We start from the raw sequence: 18,502 nt of genomic DNA on the forward strand, positions 1-18,502 counted from the left end.
GGAAGCTTTCAGGTCCTCTCAAGCTTCCCATCAGGTTTTCCCTTTCAGGTGACCTTTGATGCTGCCACCACTGCCTCGTGGGTGGGTTTTGTGCTTCCTGCTTGCTGTGGTGTGTTGGTCTGGGAGGTGTTTCATGGGGAGGAGAACTTGTCCTGCTTGGAAGAAGCAGTGCCAAAGCCACCAGGATGTTGGACTATTTCTGCAGGCCAGTCTGAGGGTTGGTTGGCACTGCCAGGTGCTCAGCAGTGACTTCTGTGTGGGGTGAGAGTTGTGTGCAGCTCTGGTCCACAGCCTCTGCAGTGCTGAGCACATTTAACTGCTGACAGCAGCCTCAGGGCATGAACTGTGGCTGGAGAAGTGCTGCAAGGGCACAGCAGTGGCAGGGCCACAGCTCCTGCAGTGGTTGGGTTCTAGGTGGAGCAGAGGTTGGGTTCTAGGTGGAGCAGAGGTTGGGTTCTAGATGCAGCAGAGGTTGGGTTCTAGGTGGAGCAGAGGTTGGGTTCTAGATGCAGCAGAGGTTGGGTTCTAGGTGGAGCAGAGGTTGGGTTCTAGATGCAGCAGAGGTTGGGTTCTAGGTGGAGCAGAGGTTGGGTTCTAGACAGAGCAGAGGTTGGGTTCTAGGTGGAGCAGAGGTTGGGTTCTAGGTGGAGCAGAGGTTGGGTTCTAGACAGAGCAGAGGTTGGGTTCTAGGTGGAGCAGAGGCTGGGTTCTAGATGCAGCAGAGGTTGGGTTCTAGGTGGAGCAGAGGTTGGGTTCTAGATGCAGCAGAGGTTGGGTTCTAGATGCAGCAGAGGTTGGGTTCTAGGTGGAGCAGAGGCTGGGTTCTAGATGCAGCAGAGGTTGGGTTCTAGGTGGAGCAGAGGTTGGGTTCTAGATGCAGCAGAGGTTGGGTTCTAGGTGGAGCAGAGGTTGGGTTCTAGATGCAGCAGAGGTTGGGTTCTAGATGGAACAGAGGTTGGGTTCTAGATGCAGCAGAGGTTGGGTTCTAGATGGAGCAGAGGCTGGGTTCTAGTTGCAGCCACTCCGAGTTGAAATGGACACATTCTCTGCCCAGACCTCACCTCCTGCCCTGCCCCCAGCTCTGCTGTCCCCAGCAGCAGGAGGGCACAGAGCTGCTGGGGGAGGCCAGAGGAGGCCACAAAGGTGCTGCCAGGGCTGCAGCAGCTCTGCTGTGAGCACAGGCTGGGGGAGCTGGGGGGGTGCAGCCTGCAGGGGAGAAGGCTCCAGGGGCAGCTCAGAGCTGCTGCCAGAGCCTGGAGGGAGCCTGCAGGAAGGCTGCAGAGAGACTTCTGCTGAGGGAGCCTGAGCCAGGCCAAGGGCAATGGTTTGGAGCTGAGGCAGAGCAGGCTGAGAGTGGAGCTGAGGCAGAAGCTGCTGAGTGTGAGGGTGGAGAGAGCCTGGCACAGGCTGCCCAGGGAGGCTGTGGCTGCCTCCTGCCTGGGGGTGTTGAGGGCCAGGCTGGGTGAGGCTTAGAGCAGCTGAGTGTAGCTGAGAGGTGTCCCTGGGCATGGTGTGAGGGCTGGAGATGAGCTCTGAGCTCCCCTCCAGCCTGAGCCATCTACTACTAGGAGCTGAGGTGAATTTTTGCCCTAGGTTGTCTGAATTTCTCTCTCTGGAGACTAAGGGAATCCTCAGGAGCTGCAGTGCTGGGAAGGACCTCCCTGGTTTGACACCTGAGAGCTGAAATCATGAGTTGGGAGCTTGCCAGTGCCTAACCCGGGCTGGCTCTGATGCCTGGCACCACTCTGGCTGGGTGATGCTTTCTGGCTTGGCTCCCTTCTTGAGCAAAGGCAGAGGTGCTGCATGCCCACATCTGGGGCACCTTCAGCTGCTGCTCCGTGCACAGGTTCATGGAATGGGTTGGAAGGGACCTCAAAGCTCATCCAGTTCCAGCCCTGTGCCATGGGCACACCTCCCACCAGCACAGGATGCTCAGGGCATCATCCAAGCCTGGCACTGAGCACCTCCAGGGAGGTTGTGGAGCACAGAAGCACCCAACGTGATCTTTGATCACGTTGGGTGCTTCTGTGCTCCACAACCTCCCTGGGCAACCTTGTGCCAGGGTCTCACCACCCTCAACCTGTGCCAGTCTCTCCCCACCCTCCCTCTCACTAATCTCTCCCTCATCTCCACTCTCCCCTCTCCAAAGCCATTCTCCTTCCTCCTGGCACTCCCAGCCCTTGTCCACAGTCCCTCTCCAGCTCTCCCTTCAGGCTGCTCTGAAGCCTCTTCTGCAAGGACTAACAAAGCTCTGCTGTGGGTGAGGATGTCCTCAGCTGTCCCAGCTGGTGCCCAGCTGCCCTCTGCCAGCCCTCAGCCACGCTGTGGAGCTGTGCAGCTGCTGCCCTGAGGCTGGCACACAGGACAGGAGGCTCTGAGCTCAGCACCTGATTAATCTTCTCTTCTCTTCTCCTCCTCCTCCTCCTCCTCCTCCTCCTGCTGCCTTCTTCCTTTGCCTGCTTAACCCAGAAAAACTGATTGAGGGACTCAAATCTCCTGAGCCTGCACTGCTGCTGCCTGAGCTCCTGCCTCTGGCTGACCCCTTCGGTAGCACCTCAGACGCTGTGAATGGTAACGATGCCCCCAGGGCTCCTCCTCCTCCTCCTCCTCCTCCTCCTCCTCCTCCTCCTCCTCCTCCTCCTCCTCCTCCTCCTCCTCCTCCTCCTCCTCCTCCTCCTCCTCCTCCTCCTCCTCCTCCTCCTCCTCCTCCTCCTCCTCCTTCTCCTCCTCCTCCTCCTCCTCCTCCTCCTCCTCCTCCTCCTCCTCCTCCTCCTCCTCCTCCTCCTCCTCCTCCTCCTCCTCTTTCTCCTCCTCCTCCTCCTCCTCATCCCTCCTCTTCCGTCCTCCTCCTCCTCCTTCTCCTCCTCCTCCTCCTCCTCATCCCTCCTCTTCCGTCCTCCTCCTCCTCCTTCTCCTCCTCCTCCTCCTCCTCATCCCTCCTCTTCCGTCCTCCTCCTCCTCCTTCTCCTCCTCCTCCTCCTCCTCATCCCTCCTCTTCCGTCCTCCTCCTCCTCCTTCTCCTCCTCCTCCTTCTCCTCCTCCTCCTCCTCCTTCTCCTCCTCCTCGTCCTCCTCCTCCTCCTCCTCCTCCTCCTCCTCCTCCTCCTCCTCCTCCTCCTCCTCCTCCTCCTCCTCCTCCTCCTCCTCCTCCTCCTCCTCCTCCTCCTCCTCTTTGTCCTCCTCCTCCTCTCCCTGCCCTGCCCTGCATGCTGACTCTGCTTACCCCACACTGCCCTCGAACCTGGCCTCTGATGTCGGCGAGATGCAGCCCCGCAGGAGGTTCTGGATGGTGCTGAGCTGCAGCTGCCTTTGCTGCCCTCAAGCCCTCGGTGCTGGGAGGGCAGGCCTGAGCCTGGCATGGTTGTGCCTGGTGTCTTGTGCTGCTCTTGAGAAGCTCATGGGCTGCAGGATCCCTGCACAAGATCCCTGCTGGTTGTGTAACCACAGCCCAGGCTCTGCCCTCCACCCTCAGCAGCCTTGCCTTTGGCATGGGGCATATCCTGAGCCTGCCCATGCCAGGCTGGCAGGAGCTCAGCTGCAGCAGGCTGCAGGGTGATGCTTTCACCTCCTTGCCAAGTCACTGCTCACTGCTTGGCTGGGTTTGGGCTCCAAACAGAGCCCCCAGGCTGGCTGCCTGCAAGCTGCTGGGCTGTGGTTAGGAAGGTTGGGAAGGAAGCAGCTCAATCCTGAGCAGGTTTGTTGCCTTCTGCAGTTCTTGGCAGTTGTCTGAATGCTCTCAGAGGGTGACCCTGCAGCTCACAGACACCACTGCTGTGCCACCAGCAGTCCTGCATCAGCCTCCCCTGACCAAGAGGGCAGCTGTGGTGCTGGCATTTGGGGCAGGCAGAACCAACAGGGATGGGTTGGGTTGGAAGGGACCTTTGAGACCTGCCAGTTGCTAACTCCCTGCCATGGGCAGGGACATCTCTCACCAGCACAGGATGCTCAGGGCCTCATCCAAGCCTGGTTCTGAACAGCTCCAGGGAGGTTGTGGAGCACAGAAGCACCCAATGTGATCAAAGATCACATTGGGTGCTTCTGTGCTCCACAACCTCCCTGGGCAACCTGTGCCAGGGTCTCCCCACCCTCAACCTATGCCAACCTCTCCCCACCCTCAACCTGTACCAATCTCTCCCTACCCTCAACCTGTACCAATCTCTCCCCACCCTCAACCTGTGCCAATCTCTCCCCACCCTCAACCTGTACCAATCTCTCCCCACCCTCAACCTGTACCAATCTCTCCTCACCCTCAACCTGTGCCAATCTCTCCCCACCCTCAACCTGTGCCAATCTCTCCCCAGCCTCGACCTGTACCAATCTCTCCCCACCCTCAACCTGTACCAATCTCTCCCCACCCTCAACCTCTGCCAGTCTCTCCCCACCCTCCCTCCCAACAATTTCTTCCCCATCTCCACTCTCATTCTACCCTCCTCAACTTTCCCTCCCTTCCCTCTTCTCATCCCTTGTTTCACTTTGGGCTGCACCAAGAGTAAATCAAACACAGAACTGCCCCAACCCACCCAACCCCTTTGCAGCCTTCGCTCCACCTGCCTCCGACTTCAGCCTCTCAGAGCTGAAGGCTTCAGACAACTGCCACTGTGCTTCCTGCTCTTGCAAAACCAAAACTAACCTCTGGCTTCTTCTCTGCTCTGCTGCCATGCCCCTGTGGAAAGGAAAAGCTGAGGTGGCTGTGGAGAGCCTCATCCCTGGCCTGGAGGCTCCACTGCCCCAGCGCCTGGTGTCCCAGAGCGAGTCGCTTGCCTCCAACAGAACAGGTTGGTGAGGCAGGAGGGGGCTGGAGGGGCAGGGATGTGCCAACACTGCTGTGCAGATGTGCTGGGAGGTGTCCAGAGAGGGGCCAGGAGGATGAGCAGAGGGCTGGAGCTGTGGGGACAGACTGAGGGAGTTGAGGCTGTGCAGTCTGGAGAGGAGAAGGCTCTGAGGTGACCTTGTTGTGGCCTTGCAGGGGGCTGCAAGAGAGCTGGGGGGGGACTGTTGAGGCTGTCAGGGAGGGATAGGACTGGGGGGGATGGAACAGAGCTGGAAATGAGGAGATTGAGACTGGAGGTTAGGAAGAAGTTGTTCAGCAGGAGGGTGCTGAGAGCCTGGCAGGGGCTGCCCAGGGAGGTGGTGGAAGCCTCATCCCTGGAGGTGTTTCAGGCCAGGCTGGAGGAGGCTGTGCACAGCCTGCTCTGGTGTGAGGTGTCCCTGCCCATGGCAGGGAGGTTGGAGCTGGATGGTCCTTGGGGTCCCTTCCAGCCCTGTGATGTTTGATCCCATTGGGTGCTTCTGTGCTCCACAGCCTCCCTGGGCAGCCTGTGCCAGGCTCTCACCACCCTCAACCTGTGCCAGGCTCTCCTCACCCTCCCTCTCAACAACTTCTCCCTCATCTCCACTCTCCCTCTCCCCTCTGCCAGCTCAAAGCCATTCTCCCTCCTCCTGGCACTCCCAGCCCTTGTCCACAGTCCCTCTCCAGCTCTCCCTTCAGGCTGCTCTGAAGCCTCTTCTGCAAGGACTAACAAAGCTCTGCTGTGGGTGAGGATGTCCTCAGCTGTCCCAGCTGGTGCCCAGCTGCCCTCTGCCAGCCCTCAGCCAGCTGTGGAGCTGTGCAGCTGCTGGCACACAGGACACAGGCTCTGAGCTCAGCACCTGATGGATCTTCTCTTGTGTTCTGCTCTGTGAAGTCTCTCCCAGCCCTTGTCCAAAGCCCCTCCCCAGCTCTCCTCTACCCTTCAGGTACTGCAGGGTTGCTCTGAGCTCTCCACAGAGCCTCTCCCTCTTGGGGCTTGATACCTCTGCCTGGCCACAGAGTCCCTGCAGTCCCTTCCCTCCCCACTGCCCCTCCTGTGTCACTGCTGTGGGGTGCTCAGCTCAGCTTTGGGGCCCCCAGCACAGGCTGTGTGTGGCTGGAGGTGCTGGGAGCAGTGAGGAGCCTTTGCCATCACCCAGGGGGAGCTTCTGTGCTGGCCTTGCTGCCAGGCTGTGTCTGTGCCCTGAGTGGGGTCAGAGGAAGGTGTCCCTGGGGGCTAACCCTCTCTGTGTCCTGTTCCACGCTGCCTCTGCCTGCTGCTCTGGATCCAGACTCGCTCACGGGGGAGGATTCTCTGCTTGACTGTTCTCTGCTTTCTAACCCTGCTGCTGACCTCCTGGACGAGTTTGCTCCTGTAGCTTTTGCAGCTCAGCCTCACAAAGGTAAACTCTCCCCTGCCTGGACTGTCCCCTGCCTGGACTCTCCCCTGCCTGGACTGTCCCCTCTTGGACTCTCCCCTGCCTGAACTGTCCCCTGCCTGGACTCTCCCCTGCCTGGACTCTCCCCTGCCTGGACTCTCCCCTGCCTGGACTCTCCCCTGCCTGGACTCTCCCTTGCCTGGACTCTCCCCTGCCTGGACTCTCCCCTGCCTAGACTCTCCCCTGCCTGGACTCTCCCTTGCCTGGACTGTCCCCTGCCTGGACTGTCCCTTGCCTGGACTGTCCCCTCTTGGACTCTCCCCTGCCTGGACTCTCCCCTGCCTGGACTCTCCCTTGCCTGGACTGTCCCCTCCTTGGACTGTCCCCTCCTTGGACTCTCCCTTGCCTGGACTGTCCCCTCCCTGGACTGTCCCCTGCCTGGACTGTCCCCTGCCTGGACTGTCCCCTGCCTGGACTGTCCCCTCCTGGACTCTCCCTCTCTGCCCAACACCTGAGTCCTGGGACATGGTTTTCAGCTCTCCCAAAGCCAAACTGGTTCCAGTTCAGACCAGCAGATGCTCTGACAGGTTCTGCTGTGGCTTCTTCCCTTGCCCTAGGCCTTTCCTTTCCTCTCTTCCCTTCTCCAGCTGGTCAGACTCAGCCTGCACACTGAAGTGCTGAGGGCAAAGGCTCTCAGCTGGACTGTCCAGACCAGGCTTGTCCAGGATCATCCCTGGAACAGGGATGCAGCAGAGGGGCAGAGCAGGTGTGAGGAGCTGGCTCTTGTCTGCAGCCCTTGCTCAGCTCCTGAGTGCTTTGCTTTTGGCACAGGGGACTGAGGAGCTGCTTTTAGGCTGCACTGGGAGCTGTGGAAGGCAGCCTGAGGCTCAGCTCTGCTGCTGGCACAGGGTAAGGCCTTTGAGGGTCCCCTGGGACCTGAGGCAATCTGTGAAGCTGTGAGGGGAGGAGAATTCTGCCTGGGTGGTGAGTTGGGCTCTGGGGGGTGCAGGAGAGAAAGTCCTCAGCAGGAGCCCCTTGAGGCAGCCTCGGGGTCACAGCAGAGAGCAGGGAAAAGCCCAAGTGCAGAAGCAGAGCAGCACCAGAGGGCCCCAGGGAAGCCCTGGGAGGGTCCTGCTGCAGGGATCTGCTCCAGAGCAGAGGGCCCTGGGAGGCTGTGCCCTGGCCCAGGTGGCTGTGCCCAGGCTGAGAGCACCCAGCCAGAACCTGGGCTGGCTCTGTGCAGTGTGGCCACAGCAGTGGCACAGGGACAGGGCAAGAGGCTGGCAGCTGGAGTGGGCACTGCACAGGAACTTCTGTGAGCAGTGTGTGTGCCCCTGGGGGCAGTGCCAGCTGTGGGCAGTGTGTGTGAGACCTTGGGGGCAGTGCCAGCTGTGAGCAGTGTGTGTGAGTCCTTGGGGGCAATGCCAGCTGTGAGCAGTGTGTGTGTGCCCCTGGGGGCAGTGCCAGCTGTGAGCAATGTGTGTGCCCCTGGGGACAGTGCCAGCTGTGAGCAGTGTCTGTGTGCCCTTGGGGGCAGTGCCAGCTGTGGGCAGTGTGTGTGTGCCCTTGGGGGCAGTGCCAGCTGTGAGCAGTGTGTGTGTGCCCTTGGGGGCAGTGCCAGCTGTGGGCAGTGTGTGTGTGCCCTTGGGGGCAGTGCCAGCTGTGAGCAGTGTGTGTGTGCCCTTGGGGGCAGTGCCAGCTGTGGGCAGTGTGTGTGTGCCCTTGGGGGCAGTGCCAGCTGTGAGCAGTGTGTGTGTGCCCTTGGGGGCAGTGCCAGCTCTGAGCAGTGTGTGTAAGTCCTTGGGGGGCAGTGCCAGCTGCAGGCAGAGGGCAGTGCCAGCTCTGAGCAGTGTGTGTAAGTCCTTGGGGGCAGTGCCAGCTGTGAGCAGTGTGTGTGTGCCCTTGGGGGCAGTGCCAGCTCTGAGCAGTGTGTGTGTGCCCTTGGGGGCAGTGCCAGCTCTGAGCAGTGTGTGTAAGTCCTTGGGGGCAGTGCCAGCTGCGAGCAGAGGGCAGTGCCAGCTGTGGGCAGATGACTTGCAGAGGCACAGTGTGGGCAGCAGGAGCCAGGCAGGGCACTGGTGGGGCACAGCTCACAGCCTGGGGTGAGTTTTGGGCCCCTCACTGCCAGAAGGACATTGAGAGGCTGGAGCAGGGCCAGGGGAGGGCACCAGAGCTGGGGAGGGGCAGGTGAGGGAGCTGGGGGAGGTGAGGCCGGAGGAGAGGAGGCTGAGAGGAGACCTCACTGCCCTCTGCAGCTCCCCGAGGGGAGGCTGGAGCCAGGTGGGGCTTGGGCTCTGCTGCCAAGGAGGAAGGGGCAGGATGAGAGGCAAAGGCCTGGAGTTGTGCCAGGGAAGGGTTGGGTTGGAGAAGAGGCAAAAAGTCTTTGCTGCAGGAGTGGGCAGGGCCTGGCAGAGGCTGCCCAGGGAGGTGGTGCAGTGCCCATGCCTGGAGGTGTTCCAGAGCCCTGTGCCCATGGTGTGGTGCCCATGGTGGGGTTGGGCTGATGTTGGCCTGGATGACCTCAGAGGCTTCTCCAAAGCATTCTCTGGCCCTAAGAGGCTTCTTGCACCCAAACCTGCTGCCTTGCTGCCAGCTTCCTGGGAGAAGCTTTCCCCCCTCAGAGCAGCTGGGCAGGAGCATTCCTGTGCCTTGGCAGCCCTGCACTCCTGTGGCTCCCTCCTAGGCTCCCAGGGGCATCTCCTGGAGGAACTGAGGAGCAGGTTCTGGAAGGTCCAAGGACAGCAGAGTGGGACAGTCCCTAGAGGTGTGCCAGGGCCTGCCAGGGCAGGGCAATGTCTGCTGTGCTGTGCAGAGTGCTGGCAGTGCCTCTGCCCAGGTGTCTGACTGCAGCTGCCCTGGTGTGGAACCTGTGCCAGGGCTGCTCCAGAGGCCTTGCAAAGCTCTTCTGGGTGTCTGGGTACATCTTCAGGCATTCAGCTCTTGGACCTCACCTTGCTCTGCCTGCTGGAGCAGCACAGAGCCTTTGGCTCTCACAGCTGTCTGCAAGTTCTGCTCTGCCTGGCTTTGGTTTTTCCCAGCCCTTTGCTTCTCCCTGTGCACAGGAGCTGGGAGCTGGCAGCCAGAGCTGCTCCCTTGCACTGTGCAGCCACTGGGTGAAGGCAGAGAGTGCAGAATGCCCAAATGCCAGCATGGAAGTGGCCTCTGGAGATCATCCACTGCAGCCCTCCTGCCCCAGCAGGGCTTGCCCAGGACCACAATGGCCAGGGAGGGTTGGAAGCTTTCCAGAGCAGGCTCCACAACCTCTCTGGGCAGCCTGCTCCAGGCCTCCAGCAGCCTCACAGCAGAGAAGTGAGGGCTGGTGGCACCTGTTGACAGCTGATGGCAGCTTAAGGCCCAGGCTGGTAGCACAGCTCTGGGCTGTGCCAGTTGTTGTCCTGTCAGCCTGGGGCTGCTTCTCTTCTGGCTCTTGGTTTGCTTTCCCTCCCTCCCCTTCTCTATTGACTCTCTCAGCTCCTGCCCTTCCTCACCAAGGACTGAACCAGCTTAGTTCCACCTCTGAAGTGCAGCTCCTGCCTCTAAACCCTGCCTGTGGAGCATGAAGCTGCTCTAACCCTCTGCAGCAGTTCTAACCACTCTGCTTTCTTTGCTCCTTCACCTCTGTCTCTCCTTCCCTGCTGCAGAAGATACTAACCTGATATCAGGCTTTGATGCTCCTGAGGGCTCTGAGAAAGTGCCAGAAGATGAGTTTGACCCAATCCCAGTGCTGATATCCAAAAGTTCACAAGGTAAGCCAGGCTGTGGGGGGGACAGAAGGAGAAGCAAGGAGGAGAGCAATGGTCCTGAACGAGCTGTGGAGCAGTGGAGCAAAGCTGGTGCCCTGCAGATGCTGTCCTGGAGTGTTCAGGGAGCTTAGGCTGGCACTGACAGGAGCCTTGGAGCTTCCCCACATTCTCTCTGGGAGAAGCTTGCAGACCCAGAAGAAGAGCCCTGGAAGCATCTTGAGGTGCCAGGCAGTCATTCCTGCCAGTCTGCCAGGCTCTGGCTGCAGTGCAGTGCAGAGCTGCATCCTCCCACCCCCTTAGTGGCTGCCCCAGCCCAGGAGGGGACATCTCTTAGCTGCTGAGTTCACTTAGCATGAGGCACAAGACAGAGAGGTGCTGCTGAGCCCCTCCAGCTCTGGCAGCCCTGCTGAGGGGCAGGGTTTTGTCTGTCAGAGGTGCTTGTGGGAAGCAAGTGTGAGATGCTTGGCAGGCAGTGCCCTGTTGGTTGGCAGGCAGTGCCCTGTTGGTTGGCAGGCAGTGCCCAGCTCCTGTTGAAGAGCTTTGAGCAGAGGCTGGAGAAGTTGCTCCTTGTGCAGCACTGCTGTCCCCTGGCTCACAGCAACGACAGCCACAGCCCCACAGGATGGCTCAGCTTGGAAGGGACCTCAAAGACCACCCAGTGCCAACCCTCTGCCATGGGCAGGGTCACCTCCTACCAGCACAGGGTGCCAGGGCCTCATCCAGCCTGGCACTGAACACCTCCAGGGAGGTTGTGGAGCACAGAAGCACCCAATGTGATCTTTGCTTCTCCACAACCTCCCTGGGAAACCTGTGCCAGGGTCTCACCACCCTCAACCTGTGCCTGTGCTCCTCATCCTCCCTGGCCAACCTGTGCCAGTGCTCCACATCCTCCCTGGCCAACCTGTGCCACTGCTCCTCATCCTCCCTGGCCAACCTGTGCCAGTGCTCCTCATCCAGCCTGTGCCAGTGCTCCACAACCTTCCTGACCAACCTGTGCCAGTGCTCCTCATCCTCCCTGGCCAACCTGTGCCAGTGCTCCTCATCCAACCTGTGCCAGTGCTCCACAACCTTCCTGACCAACCTGTGCCACTGCTCCACATCCTCCCTGACCAACCTGTGCCAGTGCTCCTCATCCTCCCTGGCCAACCTGTGCCAGTGCTCCTCATCCAACCTGTGCCAGTGCTCCACATTCTCCCTGGCCAACCTGTGCCAGTGCTCCTCATCCTCCCTTGCCAACCTGTTCCACTGCTCCTTATCCTCCCTGACCAACCTGTGCCACTGCTCCTCATCCAACCTGTGCCAGTGCTCCTCATCCTCCCTGGCCAACCTGTGCCAGTGCTCCACATCCTCCCTGGCCAACCTGTGCCAGTGTCTCACCACCCTCCCTGTCCTCTCTGCAGGCCATGGGATCTGCCATTCCTCTACAGCCTCTTTAGCCAGGGTCAAGATTCTGCAGCCTAGGGACATGTACAGCTTAGGGGGGGGAAAGAAATGTGAGCTGCTGCTGCTGCTGCTGTGATGTTTATCCACTCCCAGCTCTAGGGAAGGGGCTTGGAGGGTGGGAAGAGGGAGCTGCTGCTGCTGCTGCTGCTGTGCTGCTGCTGTGCTGCTGCTGTGCTGCAGGGAGCCAGAAGAGCTTGAGGCAATTTGCTGCTTCGCTTTTGCCTTTGGGCTTCTCGCTTGCTGGCTCCTGGAGCTGTTGTCTGTCTGTCTGTGTGTCTGTCTGTCTGTGTCCTGTTCAATACTGAACTCCTATCTCTCACCCTTCCAGGTGGGCATTCTAGAAACAACAGTGGAAGCTCTGAGTCCAGTCTTCCCAACATAGCCAGGTCTCTGCTGCTGGTGGACCAGCTGATAGACCTGTAGCAGTGACACAGTAGCAGCAGTGTCCGGCCCCAGTGCTCCGCTTTCATTGCCAGAAGAGTTACCTCCACTCCTGCCTCTCTTGGCCTCGCTTCTTGCAGCCCAAACTATTTTCTTCCTTCCTTGCTCTTTTGAGTTGGTTTTTGGTTTTTTTTTTCCCTTTTGTGGTGTTTTGTTTTTTTTTTTTTTTGGCCCTTCCTTAATTAAAGACAAAACAAAGCAGCCAACAGGAGACAGTCACCAACCCAACCCTTCCCTTCCCTTCCCTTCCCTTCCCTTCCCTTCCCTTCCCTTCCCTTCCCTTCCCTTCCCTTCCCTTCCCTTCCCTTCCCTTCCCTTCCCTTCCCTTCCCTTCCCTTCCCTTCCCTTCCCTTCCCTTCCCTTCCCTTCCCTTCCCTTCCCTCCCCTCCCCTCCCCTCCCCTCCCCTCCCCTCCCCTCCCCTCCCCTCCCCTCCCCTCCCCTCCCCTTCCCCTTCCCCCTCCCCTTCCCCCTCCCCTTCCCCCTCCCCTTCCACTTCCCCTTCCCCTCCCCTTCCCCCTCCCCTTCCCCTCCCTCCCCTCCCCTCCCCTTCCCTTCCCTCCCTCCCCCTCCCCCTCCCCCTCCCCTCCCTTCCCCTTCCCCTCCCCTCCCCTTCCCCCCCTTCCCCTCCCCTCCCCTTCCCCCCCTTCCCCTTCCCTTCCTGCACCCTGGGGAAATCAATTCTGGCTCAGCTCTCCAGGTGTAGCCCTCTGGAAAGCTGCTGTAAACCTCTTGTAGTTCCTCTCGAGCTGGCAAAACCTCTTTGGTTCCTCCTGCACCAGGTGCAGCCCTCCCTAAAGCTGGCAAAAACCTGTTGTGGTTCCTCTAAAGCTGCTGTAAACCTCTTGTGGTTCCTCTAGGGATGGCAAAAACCTTTGTGTTCCTCCTGCACCAGGTGTAGCCCTCTTTAAAGCTGGTGTAAACCTGTTGTGGTTCCCCTGCACCAGGTGTAGCCCTCTTTAAAGCAGGTGTAAACCTGTTGTAGTTCCTCCTACACAAGCTGTAGCCCTCTCTAAAGCTGGTAAAAACATCTTATGGTTCCCCTGCACCAGGTGTAGCCCTCTTTAAAGCAGGTGTAAACCTGTTGTGGTTCTCCTGCACCAGGTGTAACCCTCTCTAAAGCTGGTGTAAGCCTGTTGTGGTTCCTCCTGCTCCAGGTGTAGCCCTCTTTAAAGCTGTGTAAACCTGTTGTAGTTCCTCCTGCACAAGGTGTAGCCCTCTCTAAAGCTGGTAAAAACCTCTTATGGTTCTCCTGCACCAGGTGTAGCCCTCTTTAAAGATGTGTAAACCTGTTGTGGTTCTCCTGCACCAGGTACCCCTCTCTAGAGCTGGTGTAAACCTGCTGTGGTTCCTCTAAAGCTGGCAAAAACCTGTTGTGGTTCCTTTAAAGCTGGTGTAAACCTGTTGTGGTTCCTCCTGATCCAGGTGTAACCCTCTCTAAAGCTGGTGTAAACCTGTTGTGGTTCCTCTAAAGCCGACTAAAACTTCTTGTGGCTCCTCCTGCAGCAGGTAGCCCTCCCTAAGGCTGGTGTAACCCTGTTGTGATCCCTTCCACACCATGTAGCCCTCCCTCAGGCAGGTGTAACCCTGTTGTGGCTGCTTCTCCTGCAGCAGGTAGCCCTCCTTAAGGTTGGTGTAACCCTGTTGTGATTCCTTCCACACCAGGTAGCCCTCCCTAAGGTTGGTGTAACCCTGTTGTGGCTGCTTCTGCAGCAGGTAGCCCTCCCTCAGGCAGGTGTAACCCTGTTGTGGCTGCTCCTGCAGCAGGTAGCCCTCCCTAAGGCTGGTGTAACCCTGTTGTGGCTGCTCCTGCACCATGTAGCCCTCCCTCAGGCAGGTGTAACCCTGTTGTGGCTGCTCCTGCAGCAGGTAGCCCTCCCTAAGGCAGGTGTAACCCTGTTGTGGCTGCTCCTGCAGCAGGTAGCCCTCCCTAAGGCAGGTGTAACCCTGTTGTGGCTGCTCCTGCAGCAGGTAGCCCTCCCTAAGGCTGGTGTAACCCTGTTGTGGCTGCTCCTGCAGCAGGTAGCCCTCCCTAAGGCAGGTGTAACCCTGTTGTGGCTGCTCCTGCAGCAGGTAGCCCTCCCTAAGGCTGGTGTAACCCTGTTGTGGCTGCTCCCGCAGCTGCCCCGGGAGCCTGAGCGCCAGGGCAGCTCTGTCCTTGGCCGCCCTGCTGAGCTGTCCCCGCAGCGCCGCTGCCTGCGGCTGCCTGCGGCTGCCTGCGGCTGCCTGCGGCTGCCTGCTCCTCCTCACCCCTTCCTCCCTAGAGCAGAGCGTGAGCAGCTGCGCTCCAGCGCTCTGTGTTTGGTGTCTTTCGGGTTCGTTCCCGTTGGGTTTCGTTGCTGGGATGCTGAGGAAGGGGCAGGAGGAAGGGGCCGGGGCTGGCAGCTGCAGCTCTCGGTCCCCGCTGTGTGCTCCCGGGGGGGGCAGCGAGCCCCGAGCGCCTCCGACGCGCCCTCGCCTGCCGCCCCCGGTGATGGTGATGGTGCATATGAAGAGTTCGCTGCGCGGCCCCAGCTCAGGGTTTGCTCTTCACCGACCCTGCTTGTCAATCAGCTGCACTTCCCTGGGCGGGGGGAGAGGGAACCAACCCCTCCGACCCCCCCCCGACCCCCAGAGCTGCTGCTTAGCGCTGCGGATGCAGCTCCGTGCGATTCCCGAGGAGGGTTCGAGGCGAGCCCACGGGGGTCAGGCTGCGAGCAGCCTGCTGCTGCCCTGGGTTTGGGGTGGGCAGGGCACTGTGGAGCAGCAGAGCTGTGAGCTGGCAGTGCTCTTCTGTGGTTGACTGGAAATTAAACCCCACCGAAATAGAGACCCCCCCCCAGCCCCCCCAGCTCCTGTAAATGCTGTATGAAAGCAATCGTCCTGCAGGCGATCGTCTCTCTCCAGCCCTGGCTTCAGCCAAGCCTCAGGTACCTGTCCTGGCTCCCCCTCTTCTCTTGCCACTCTCCAGTGCAGAGCGCTTGGGCGCTGGAAGCTTTGGTGCAGCAGGCAAAGGCTGCTGCGGACTCTGCGCACTGCTCAGCACGCCCGGGGGGGGGGGCAGGGGGCAGGGGGCTGAGGTCAGCGCTGCTCCCCCTCCGCCGCCTCCACCTTTTCTTTTCTCCCTCCCTTTCGGGCCGGGACTCCTCCTCCTCACTGGCTTCTGGCCGCCAAGTCTGGGATTTCTCTCTGGTACCCGAAAGCTCCTCCCGAGCAGGACTCTTGCTCTGTAGTGGCATCGTTAGTAGCTCCCTGCTGACCTCGTGTGCGTGTTCGTAGCCGTAGTAGTACAAAGTGCAGTTCCCACATGCGACGGCCCCGACGGCCGCAGTGTGTCTGTCCCCCTCTGGCTCCGAAGGCAACAACTCAGAGTCTCTTGCCCGCTCCTCTCCTCTCCTGCAGTCTCTGCTCTGCCCCCTCCCTGCCTCCCCCACCTACTCTAACCGACTCTGTACATAGAGCTGCCCTCCCTCGGCTGTGTCTCTGCTCTCCAGCTCCTCCTCCTCTCTTCCGACCTCCACCTAACTAATAAAAGTATTGCTTCAGTGTGTCGTATCCTGACCTGTGTCCCCCTGGCACCCCCCAAGAGAAGCTTTTACATCAGAACACTATGGAGATGACCTTGAGTCAAAGCGTGGAGAGAAGTTCATTAACGAATTCCTTCATATCCTTGATGATGATGATGATGATGATGAATTATTTTGTTTTATATTCCTATAAAGCACAGGCAAAAAAAAAAAAAACTATTAAAAGGCAAAAAAAAAACCCCAAAAACCCAACCCCAAAACCCCCAAAAGCTGGACTGGAAAAGCCACAAAAGCTTCCTAGATAGAAGAGTTTATTGTATAGACAGAGCCTGAGATTCTATGAAGAGAGAATGGAATTTCCGAGCACCCTCTCTGCTGTATATTAGAGACAAAAGATTTCTGTCGGAATTAAAAGTACTTTTAAAGAACGCTGCTGCCGCTGCCGCTCCTTCGGGGTCCCGCAGGGCTCTGCCCGGGTGGTGGCAGCGCTTTAGGCAACGAGCGGAGGTGACTGGGAGTGTTCTGGAGTGGGTTTGGCTCCGGCGGCTGCCGTCCTGCTTGGGGGCAGGTGGGGAAGGCAGAGGCTGGCAGCTGTGCTGGGCAGGGCTCTGTGCTGGGCATTGCTCTCTGCACTGGCAGGGCTCTGTGCTGGGCAGGGCTCTGTGCTCGGGCAGTGTTCTGTGCTCTGTGCTGGGCAGGGCTCTCTGCACTGGCAGGGCTCTGTGCTCCAGCATTGCTCTGTGCTTGGGCAGGGCTCTGTGCTGGGCATTGCTCTCTGCACTGGCAGGGCTCTGTGCTCTGTGCTGGGCATTGCTCTGTGCTGGGCATTGCTCTGTGCTGGGCAGGGCTCTGTGCTGGGAATTGCTCTCTGCACTGGCAGTGCTCTGTGCTCTGTGCTCGGACAGGGCTCTGTGCTGGGCATTGCTCTCTGCACTGGCAGGGCTCTGTGCTGGGCATTGCTCTCTGCACTGGCAGGGCTCTGTGCTGGGCAGGGCTCTCTGCACTGGCAGGGCTCTGTGCTGGGCAGGGCTCTCTGCACTGGCAGGGCTCTGTGCTGGGCATTGCTCTCTGCACTGGCAGGGCTCTGTGCTGGGCATTGCTCTGTGCTCTGTGCTGGGCATTGCTCTGTGCTGGGCAGGGCTCTCTGCATTGGCAGGGCTCTGTGCTGGGCAGGGCTCTGTGCTGGGCATTGCTCTGTGCTGGGCAATGCTCTCTGCACTGGCAGGGCTCTGTGCTCGGGCAGGGCTCTGTGCTGGGCATTGCTCTGTGCTGGGCAGGGCTCTGTGCTGGGCATTGCTCTGTGCTGGGCAGGGCTCTGTGCTTGGGCAGGGCTCTGGGCAGGGCTCTGTGCTTGGCAGGGCTCTGTACTGGGCATTGTTCTGTGCTGAGCATTGCTCTGTGCTAGGCAGGGCTCTGTGCTGGGCATTGCTCTGCTGGGCAAGGCTCTGTGCTCGGGCAGGGCTCTGTGCTGGGCATTCCTCTCTGCTGGGCAGGGCTCTGTGCTGGGCATTGCTCTGTGCTGGGCAGGGCTCTGTGCTGGGCATTCCTCTGTGCTCTGGCAGGGCTCTGTGCTGGGCATTGTTCTGTGCTGGGCATTCCTCTGTGCTCTGGCAGGGCTCTGTGCTGGGCATTGCTCTGTGCTGGGCAGGGCTCTGCTCTGGCAGGGCTCTGTGCTGGGCATTGCTCTGTGCTGGGCATTGCTCTGTGCTGGGCATTGCTCTGTGCTGGGCAGGGCTCTGTGCTGGGCATTGCTCTGTGCTGGGCAGGGCTCTGTGCTCTAGAGCCTGTCCAGCAGAAAGCCTTTGCTGCTGGCTGGGTAGGAATGGGAGAGGTGGAAGGAGAGGACGTTGGGAGTGACTGCAGAGGGTTGGCTTGGGAAAGCTTCTGATGTTGGCATCAGCCCAGCCCCATGATGGGCACCAAACCGTGGCCACAGGTTTCTTGCGTGGCTCCAGGGGTGGGCACTGCACCACCTCCCTGGGCAGGCTGTGCCAGTCTCTGCCCACCCCTGCAGCAAAGACATTTTGCCTCTTCTCCAACCCAACCCTCCCCTGGCACAATGTCAGGCCTTTGCCTCTCATCCTGCCCCTTCCTCCTTGGCAGCAGAGCCCAACCCCCAGCTGGCTCCAGCCTCCTCTCAGGGAGCTGCAGAGAGCAATGAGCTCTGCTCTCAGCCTGCTCTCCTCCAGCATCACCACCCTCAGCTGCTCCTCCCCAACTCTGCTCTCCAGACCCTTCTCCACCTTTGTTGCCCTTCTCCAGCCTCTCAATGTCCTTCTGGCAGTGAGGGGCTCAAAGCTGACCCCAGGACTCGAGTTTGGTTTCCTATGTGAAGCTCTCTGAGTGTCCTCCAGCCCTTGGGTACTGTTTGTGCTGCTCAGAAGCCAGGGGGGTGGTGGCAGCCCCGAGGGCACAAACTCTGCTTCCATCCAGCATCCACCCAGGAGATGCTGTGTGAGCAGCATCCCCAGAACGGTGTAGGAGTGGTTGGAGGCTTGTTGGAAGCCATGGGAGATGTTTCTGTCCCCTTGGAGGGGCTGCAGGCTCAGCAGTGGGGTGCAGGCAGGCCCCCAGCAGAGCTCTGCTGTTGGTTGGTGCTAGCTGCTGGGAGCCTTTCTCCCCTGCCAGTCTGCAGCTCCTGGCAGTGCTCTTGGCATGGGCTGTGTCCTGCTGCCAGGATCCTGCCACTGCAGCCAGGGTGCAGGGGGCAGCTCCCTTCCAAAGTGAGGTGGTGCTCTGGGTGCAAGAATCAGCTCTGGGCAGGCAGATGTTCACACCTGGAACAGCTGGAACTCATCTGCTGGCTCTTGCTTGGCTCTGAGAGGGTTTGGGTTCTGACCTGCCTCTGCCTTTGGGGATCTCTTTGGACTGGGTGAGCAGAGGCATTGCCCCCACAGCCTGGAGCCCCCAGAGCCCAGGCAGCCTGTGGTGGCTGTGACAAAGCCACTGTGCCTGTCCCCAGAGCAGAGGAGCTGTGCAAGTCCCCACAGGCTTCCGTGGGGCTGCAGGTGCAGCCTGCTGGGGTGGAGGGGCTGAGTGGGGGCTTGGTGCTGCTGCTGCACCAGGGGCAGCCTGAGGGAATCCCTGTGCAGAGCTGAGTTATGGTGGAGGGGACTTGGAGGGAGGGAGTGGAGATGTTCTGCAGCCTGAAGGCTCAGAGGCTGCTGCCTGCAGGCACTTCCCAGCCCCAGGGCTCAGAGGATG

At 60.0% G+C, this 18,502-nt stretch overlaps 1 protein-coding gene and 1 long non-coding RNA gene across 7 annotated transcripts in view; both read left to right on the plus strand.

Annotated features, from left to right (window-relative positions):
* The window catches only part of AAK1 (AP2 associated kinase 1), a 117,589-nt gene that overhangs the window by 91,909 nt on the left and 7,178 nt on the right, over positions 1-18,502 (plus strand). For 3 of the 6 annotated variants that reach the window (XM_064175592.1, XM_064175590.1, XM_064175591.1), the window contains 5 exons: positions 2,470-2,571; positions 4,673-4,774; positions 6,081-6,191; positions 9,809-9,913; positions 11,682-12,208. The exons of 2 other annotated variants lie outside the window; for them this stretch is intronic. In XM_064175592.1, the coding sequence (XP_064031662.1) occupies positions 2,470-2,571; positions 4,673-4,774; positions 6,081-6,191; positions 9,809-9,913; positions 11,682-11,776 (515 nt within the window). In that variant the 3' untranslated portion in view covers positions 11,777-12,208. Of the gene's footprint in view, positions 1-2,469; positions 2,572-4,672; positions 4,775-6,080; positions 6,192-9,808; positions 9,914-11,681; positions 12,209-18,502 lie in introns of those variants that run through there. One more of the 6 variants, XM_064175593.1, reaches the window with a different exon arrangement.
* LOC135192463 (uncharacterized) lies at positions 12,434-13,315 on the plus strand. Its single transcript, XR_010308994.1, has 2 exons — positions 12,434-12,708; positions 12,761-13,315. It is a non-coding gene; the product is annotated as an uncharacterized LOC135192463 (long non-coding RNA).

The sequence above is a fragment of the Pogoniulus pusillus genome, chromosome 42 (assembly GCF_015220805.1).
Source record: "Pogoniulus pusillus isolate bPogPus1 chromosome 42, bPogPus1.pri, whole genome shotgun sequence".
NCBI lineage: Eukaryota > Metazoa > Chordata > Aves > Piciformes > Lybiidae > Pogoniulus > Pogoniulus pusillus.